The following is a 9,129-nucleotide window of genomic DNA, read 5'->3' on the forward strand; positions in this document are numbered from 1 at the left end:
CCCAGCTCTCAGCAGTAAGGGACATCATGGAGAACGTCTCCCAGCTCCTCGTGAGCAGTGAATACTCGATTGTTAGCATGGCCCACTGGAATCCCACTAGGTGACAAGCACCCCCTGGAACTACACACGGTCTGACAGGGATCATCACTGAAGTGGACACCCAACTCCTCTGGGCCCCTTCTCCTGGCCATGGAGCCCACAAACTGACCTTTGACAGGAAGTGTGACCTCGATGCAGATGATACAACCTAGCTTGTGGAAAGCAAAGAGGACTTAAAATATTGATGAAGATCAAAGACCACAGCCTTCGGTATAGGTTGCACATCAATGTCAAGAAAACAAAAATCCTCACCACTGGACCAATAAACAACATTCAGATAAATGGAGTAAAAATTGAAGTTGTCAAAGACTTCATTTTGCTCCAATCAACCATCAACACTCATGGAATCAGCAATCAAGAAATCGAATGATATATTACATTAGGCAAATCTCCTGCACAAGACCTCTTTAAAGTGTTAAAGAGCAAAGATGCCAGCTTGAGGAGTAAGGTGTGTTTGACCCAAGCCATGGCATTTTCAGTAGCCTCATATGCATGTGAAAGTTATATAATGAATAAAGAAGACCAAAGAAGAATTGATGCATTTGAGTTATGGTGCTGGAGGGGAATAATAATGGTACCATGGGCTGCCAGAAGAACAAACAAATCTGTGTTGGAAGAAGTACAGCCAGAATGCTCCTTGGAAACCAGGATGGCCAGACTTTGTCTCTCATACTTTGGACATAGCATTAGGATGGACCAGTCCCTGGAGAAGAACACATGCTTGGTAAAGTGGAGGGTCAGCAAAAAAGAGGAAGACCTCCGATAATATTAATTGGCACAGTAGCAGCAGCAGTGGCATCTAATGTAGTAACGGGTGGTGAAGTTGGCCCAGGACTGGGCAGTGTTTCGTTCACTGAGTCGGTACCAACTTGACGGCACCTAACAACAACAATGACCTCGACATCCCACTGGAATCTCCTGCTCTCAGCGGTGCCTCCCTACACCAGGACGTACAGAGTATGAAGGTGGCCAGGCACCCCACTCCCCAGAGAGTGGCCAGGTGCAGGTTCTATGGGTGGATCCAGGCCCCCAATGTTATCTCCCCCTGTAGTCAGCTGTGGAGGACCCTGGAAGCTTCATCCACTGTCTAGAGGTATCCAGGGTCAGTGAAATACCAGTCCAACAGGGGCCTTCGGGCTGTGGCTGTCTAATGCTGCCACGGCTAGACATGGTTCACTGAGAAATAAAAGACACATTCATCAACAAATATCTGACTCAGTTTCCCTGTGGGGTGCCTTTGAGGAAAATCTAACCAAAATCAGAACCATAGCCATCGAGTTGATTCCAACTCAGAGCAGCCACTGATAATAGCAAGATTTTACAGACTTCCCACCCAGGGCTGAGTCCCTACTGGTGCTCACAAAACTACACATCAGATCACATGCCTATGCCATATTCATCACATCTGTGCATGCCTGAAACACACATCTGTACCATGTGTGTATAGACACAATTTACCACATGTCTATGCCACACGTTGGTACATGTATATACACAGAAACCCACAATCTAGATCACATATCTATGCTACATGTTTTATCTGTACATGTCTGCAACACACATCTATACCACATGTATGTCCCAAGTTGATACCATACATCTATGCCACACATCACATCTGTACACATCTGTATCACACCCCTGTACCACATTATACACAGAAAGGCACATATTTATATCACATGTGTCTATATCACACACCTTTATCACACACCTGTGCTATATGTATGCTTCATGTCTATGTCACATGTTTATGCCACACATCACATGCCTGTATACACCTGTGCCACATCTGTACCACATGTCTATACACATAATCACATGTTTATACCACACATCTATGCCACACACCATATCCATACAATGGCACCACATGTATGTTCCATGTGCATACCACATATCTATACCATACATCACATATCTGTACATATCTGTACAACACACATGTACTATATGTCTAGACACATAATCACATGTTTATACCACATGTCTATGCCATACACCATATCCACATATCTGTACCACATGTATGTTTCATATCTATATACCACATGCCTATACCACACATCACATGTTTTACACATCAGTACCACACATCTGTACCACATGTCTATACACATAATCACATGTTTATATCACACACCTATGACACACACCATATCCACACACCTGCAGTACATGTATGTTCCATGTCTATGCTATATGCCTATGACATACATCTTATCACACATCTGTGTATGTCTGCACTGTAGGTATACACACACAATCACATGTCTATGCCATGTCTTCACCACAGTAACACATGCATGTCCCATGTCTATGCCACACATCCATCTCATCATGTCTGTGCATGCCTGTATTACACACTGGTACCTCACGTCTATGCGACATGTCTTACTACAAGTCTATACCACACAACTGCACTACACACTTGTATACACAACTGTACTATACACCTCTTGTTGTTGTTAAGTGCCGTCGAGTCAGTTCTGACCCATAGCGACCCTGTATAGGGTTTCTGAGGAGCAGCTGGTGAGCTTGAACCGACGACCTTGCAGTTCAAACAGCTTTGCAGTCTGGCACATTAACCCACAGCGTCACACCAGGATACATCTCTACCACTTGTTTATTCCACACCTGTATCAAGTCTATGCTATGTGTCCATACCTCATCTGCACCATGTGTCTGTACCACACATGTGCACACAACTGTAACACACGCCTATACTACATTCTATCGTGTGCCCCATGAGGGAGGGACACCTTGTTAATGCCCATAGGTGGTTTGGAAGGGCAGTTTTGAGAGAGTGCCCCAGGTAGGGGGATGTCAGTTGCTCTGGAGGGAAGAGACGAGGGCGGGATCTTCTCAAAGAACTTTCTGGATGAGGAAGGAATTAGACTAGAAGGTGGTGTTGAACATGACAGGAGGGGGAGGAACCATTCAGATAAAGCACTGTGCTTCCCAAGACCACCTCCACCCTCCTTGAGAATCAAATAGGCTGGTTCCCAGGATGCATTCCTTCTGTTTATAGGCCCAGGGTCTGACTGTTCTGTGTACAGTAGTGGGGCATCTCTGAGATCCTGGAGCCAGCGGCCCCAGACCAGCCTCTCTTGGGAAAACTGCCCCACACGACCTGGTCCTTTCTGAACACACTGCTGTGGACCAGGTCTAACATGACTATATGGTCAGATCACAGACAGGCTCAACTGGGGCTGCCCGTGTGGAAACCACAGTGCCACTTGGACCCTGGGACACTGAACCTTGCTCTGTATCAGCATGCGGAGGTCACTCACTGAGAGGAAGAGGGCTCCCTTACCTCCAGCTTGAGCAGAGACAGGTGCTTATGGGCAGAGAGCAAGCAGTGCGGAGGCCTTTGCTGAGTGTTGTTCAGTGGGACTGAACAGAGGCAGAGCACTGAGGCAGAAAAGGGAGGAACCTCCAAAGGCTTCCTAGAAGAGTATGGCTCCAAGGACAGGGGCCTACATTCAAAAAGGACGTTGTGAGTGTCTGCTATTACTCGTGAACATTAGCACGCCAGCCTGGACCTGTGAGGGTTCCTAGTTCCTCCCGTTAGGACAGGTCAGTGTTTCTGTCACACCACAAACAGAGACTCAGCTGGCCAGAGGAGCCAGTTCTCTGGGGCAGGACTGCACTGGACTTCCTTGCTGGACCCTAAGGTCAAGTTTCTGCTTGTGGCCCAGGACTCATAAAGATGCCCCTGGGTTGGTTTGCTTTCCTCTGTTCTGGCCAAGCAGGGGGAGCTGGTGGCTCAGAGGCCCCGCCCCTGAAAGCCCCTCTGAGGCTCACTGGGAACAATTGTTGCCTTGGCTGGATTGTTACATAAGGGGCAGTCATCCTTGAAAAGGCCTCAGCAGGCCCCCCAGCTGAAAGGGGGACAGATATGTGGGTGGAGGGTAGGGGTTGTCGGGGACTGGGGACAGCCTGCTAGCCCTTCTGGGAGACACCCCGAGAACTGTGGAATCCTGTGCCCCTAAAGCTTCCAGAGGACTCTGTGTCACAGAGTAGCCCAAGAGTAAGCTGCTTTTATTTTGGTGACCTTCTGAGAAGGATGCTCTAGCCATGTTGAATCCGCACGTGTTAGATTCTCCTGCGGTGATTTTTGACAATGGGTCAGGGCTCTGCAAGGCTGGCCTCTCGGGCGAGATTGGACCCCGCCATGTCATCAGCTCCATCATAGGACATCCGAAACTCAAGACTGCTTCAGCCGGAGCCAACCAGAAGAAGTACTTTGTTGGGGAGGAAGCGCTATACAAGTATGAGACCTTACAGTTGCACTACCCCATTGAGCGCGGCCTAGTCACAAACTGGGACGACATGGAGAAGCTCTGGCAGCACCTTTTCGAGTGGGAGCTGGGTGTGAAACCCAACGAGCGACCTGTGCTCATGACTGAGCCCTCCTTGAACCCCCGGGAGAACCGCGAGAAGATGGCAGAGGTCATGTTTGAGACCTTCAATGTGCCTGCTTTCTACCTATCAGACCAGGCGGTGCTAGCGCTCTATGCCTCTGCCTGTGTCACTGGCCTGGTGGTAGACAGTGGGGATGGAATCACTTGTACCGTTCCCATCTTCGAGGGCTATTCCCTGCCACATGCTGTCACCAAGCTCTATGTGGCAGGAAGGGACATCACGGAGCACCTCAGCCGGCTCCTCCTGGCCAGTGGCCACACCTTCCCCTGCACACTGTACAAGACCCTGGTGAACGACATCAAAGAGAAGCTGTGCTACGTGGCCTTGGAGCCGGATAAGGAGCAGTGCAGGATGCTGGAGGGAGTCCTGAAAGAGTACAAGCTGCCTGATGGGAACATTATCCACCTCGGGAATCAGATCTTCCAGGCACCTGAGGCCCTCTTTGTGCCAGACCAGATGGGCATCCACAGCCCAGGGCTTCCCAAAATGGTCTCCAGCAGTATCATGAAGTGTGATGTCGATATCCAGAAGACCCTCTTTGGGGAGATTGTGCTGTCCGGGGGCACCACACTGTTCCCGGGGCTTGACGACAGGCTCCTGAGAGAGCTGGAGCAGCTGGCTTCCAAAGGGGTCCCCATCAAGATCACAGCACCCCCTGACCGGTGGTTCTCCACGTGGATTGGTGCCTCCATCGTCACCTCGCTTAGCAGCTTTAAGCAGATGTGGGTCACCATGGCAGATTTCAAGGAGTTTGGGACATCTGTGGTTCAGAGGAGGTGTTTTTAGGGATCAGCCCTAGGAGACAACGTTGGTGTTGTCTACAGCCACCAGGGGGATGTAGAATTGCCTGTTGGTTTCATCAGGATGTTCAATAAAAGAAAAATTGATGGGAATACTTGGTCAAGTAGGGGTTTGGTTTATTCTTGCTGGCACCAGAATTTAATTCTGACCCTGGCAGTGAATCTTTTCTAGAGATTCTATGTCTCCCACCCTATTCCATGCCCCTTTGTATATTGCCTTTTCCTAGAAAGTCCACTGTTGAGTAGATCTTTGTAGTAAGGCAGGTGCCTGGGTCTTGGTTCAGTAGGGGTTCTGGAATCTGCATTTTAAACAGTGTTTAAAGTAATTCTGAGGGATCCAGTGCCCAGGAGACAGAGTCAGCAGGGAGGACGGAAAAGAGCTGAAGAAAAGGAGCTTAAAGTAAGGTGCTGCCCTGTCCTTAGGACCCAGTAAACCTCAGCTGGAACAAAATTCTTCCTCTGCTGTTACAAGACCAGGTAGCTAAACAAGACCAACCCAATCTCTTGTCTTTGGTAGACACAGTGGGACAATTTCAGGAGTCACTAATGAGGGACTCTGGTCCCAGGTGGCATGTGAAAAATCAATACCTCTTACTTGACTTTTCGGTTAGTTTTTACCTTCAAGGATGTTTCTAGCATCATTGTTTTATAGGTAAAATATTAGAGACCTAGTTAACAGCCACCAAGAAAGTATCCGTTGAATAAGTTATACCTAAAGAGACTTTTTCCATATTGTTGGGTAGAATTTTCCCAAAATACTATCGGGAAAGAAATGGAAAATACAGAGAAGTCTTTATAAAATGACCCTCCTAAAACAAATGTAAGCTAATCAATGACACTTTCCCATGTAAATGTATGTTATGTGTATTTGTAGGTATATCTGTAAGTGAGTATGTGTTTGTATATGGTTGTATGCACATGGGCAAAGTATGAATGGATAGACAAGCTTGTGGGGGAAAGAGAATGAGGTAATGTGGATGAAAGGGAAGGGAGGAAAAGGAAGGAAAAAAAAAAAAAAGAAAGGTCTAGACTAAAAGATCCATCTTAAGTGAAATAACTTCATTTTTCTAAGGTTGAGTTTATGTGTATGTGTGTTTGATGTTTATATGGGATAGTTTCCCACTTGTCCACCTTAAATATACCAACATTACTATGTTTAAAGTGTATGATGTAGTTGAAGACAGCATGTAGTTGGGTTGCATTTTTTTGTTGCTGTTTTTTAAATCCACTCTACCAATCCTTGTCTTTTAATTGGCATATTTAAACCACTTAAACTTAAGGAGTTCTGGTGTGGTGCTGTGGGCTAATGCGTCAGACTGCAAAGTCGTTTGAACTGCAAGGTCAGTGGTTCAAGCTCACCAGTCGCGCCTTGGAAACCCTATACAGGGTTGCTATGGGTCGGAATTGACTTCACGGCACCTAACGACAACAATGAACTTAAGGTAATTATTGATATGCATGTCTTAAGTTCAACGTGTTATTGTTTTCTGTTTCTCCATTCTCTGTTTCTCATTCTTTAGTTTCCTGTGGGTGACTTGAACATGTTTTAGGATTCCATCTTAATCTATGTATAGTGCTTTTGAGTGTATTGTTTTGCAGTTTTCCTAGTGATTGATCTAGACATTACATTGTGCATCTGAAAGTTACCACAGTCTACTACTTTTGACATTTTACCACTTCAAGTAAACGTGGAAATCTTATTTCTATCTAGGTCCCTTGACCTTCTGAACATTTTAAACATATTTCTTTTAATTAATTTCATACACTATAATTACTACATTACATAGTGTTATAATTTCTGCTTCAACTATCAAACATGATTTAGGAAGCAGAGGAGAAAGCTACACAAATCTATTTTCTCCATTTCTTGTAACCATCCTGACCTGTTGTCTTTCCTGAGGTTGCAACCCTCTTTGTAGTAGAAAACTTCGCTTAGCTACTCTTTAAGGGTAGGTTTGCTAGAAACAAATTCTCTTCATTTTCCTCCATCTGATAATGTTTTTATTACTCCTTCATCCCTGAAGGATATTTTCATTAAATGTAAGAATTGGGCAGTTAGCAGCCATTCCCTTAAAGCATTTGAAGTATGTTGTGCCAATTCCTCTGGCCTCCATAGTTTCAGATGAGAAATTCTCTGTCATTCAACCGACGCCCCACTGTAAGTAATACATCATTTCCCTCTGGCTGATTTAAGATCTCTTGTCTTCAGTTTTCAAATCTTTGATTATGATGTGTCTTGATGTGGATTCTTTGAGTTTATCCTATTTGGGATTTGTTCAGCCTTTTAAATCTGTTGATTTATGGACTTTGCCTAATCTGGAATTTTTTTTTTAAATGATTATTTTTTTCAAATAATCTTTCAGTCCCACTCTGTTCTCTCCTTCTTCAGCTCCAATGATACAAATTTTAGCTCTTCTGTAGCTTTCCCATTTAGTTTTCAGATTCTATTCATTTTTAGTGTATTTTCTCTGTTCAAATTGAGTACATTCTATTGATCTGTCCCACCCTATTCTGTTCTGTTTGGTATTGGTCTGTTTACTGACCTCTGCTATCTATAATTTACTGTTGAGTCTAGCCAGTGTGTTTTTGGAATTCCAGTTGTACATACTTTTTTCATCTAAAATTTCCATTTGACTCTTGTTTATAACTCCAATTTCTTTTGCTGAGATTTTCTCGTTTTTCATTTGTTCATGAGAATTCATAATTACTTGTTGAAGGATTTTTATTATGACTGTTTTAAAACCCAAATCAAATCATTTCAACCTCTGAATCATTTTAGTGTTAACATGCGTTGGTGATCTTTGCTCAATAAAGTTTTAATTTTCCTGATTCTTGATAGGATGGGTAATTTTCTGTGTTATCTTGGTCATTATATTATGCAACTTTAAATCCTGGCTAATCTTTTTGCTTTTAAAAAAAGTGCAGTCCCCCTATTGAGATGTAATGTGAAGCCTGGGTAATGTTGGGCCTATTGACATCTCAGTGAAAGTGGAACACTGACCCACTGCCTCCCTCTCAGTGGTGGTCTAAGTTTAGCTTCCCACTGGACAGACCCCTCTCCCACTGAGGAAGAAGGAATCAAAATGTTGAACCCCCTGCCTCCTATCAACTTTACCTAGCTGGTGCTGGGTGGAGCTAAAGGTTCCAGTTCCCAGGTTTGGGGTGAAACAGCACTGACTAGACTCAACTCACATCTTTTGTTCAGTTTTATTGCAACTGGGTGGGAATTGGGGCTGAACTCTCTGCTGGAGATTTGTCTGATTCTACTGAGGAGGAAATAGAAGATCAGCTTCCTATTCTGTCCTGCTGACCCCACAGAGTAGGGTAATTGGAGCATCAACACCAGTTTACATAGGGAAGGTCTGATGTAGGGGTAGAGAAGGGGTAGTATTGGATCTGGATCAACTCTCCAGTCTACCCAATAAAACCGGTAAGATAGGTGTGGTTTGTTCATTGTTGTTTTTCTGGAATAGGGAGAATATTGTCTTTGATTAGACCATCTTTTTCCTGTTGGAAAATCGTTCATCTTGGAGACTTTCTTGACTATCTGTTGGAGATTCCAAGTTGGAGGTTTCTGTCTGCAGTGTCATGCCTTGGATATATGGAGACAATGAGGAAGGCCAAAGAACTCACTACCATGTTGGTCCTCAAGTCCTGAGGTCTTCTTTCCATATTTCATAGACTTGCTGTGTTGTTGTGTTATGTTCAGGGATTTATAGTTGTAAGTGGAAGGATTTGGAAGGAATGGGGCTCTGATTAATGTTGTAATTTCTTTTCATGGTCCTTGAAAGATACAAGGAAA

The 9,129-nt window shown here is 44.7% G+C and overlaps 1 protein-coding gene across 1 annotated transcript; it reads left to right on the forward strand.

Moving 5' to 3' along the window:
• The first annotated feature begins 4,179 nt into the window (after positions 1–4,179).
• Positions 4,180–5,313, forward strand: ACTRT2 (actin-related protein T2). Its single transcript, XM_006871735.1, has one exon. It carries the CDS (start codon positions 4,180–4,182, stop codon positions 5,311–5,313), a length of 1,134 nt encoding a protein of 377 aa, XP_006871797.1.
• Positions 5,314–9,129: the final 3,816 nt, after the last annotated feature.

The sequence above is a fragment of the Chrysochloris asiatica genome, unplaced genomic scaffold (genome assembly GCF_000296735.1).
Source record: "Chrysochloris asiatica unplaced genomic scaffold, ChrAsi1.0 scaffold00173, whole genome shotgun sequence".
Classification (NCBI taxonomy): Eukaryota; Metazoa; Chordata; class Mammalia; order Afrosoricida; family Chrysochloridae; genus Chrysochloris; species Chrysochloris asiatica.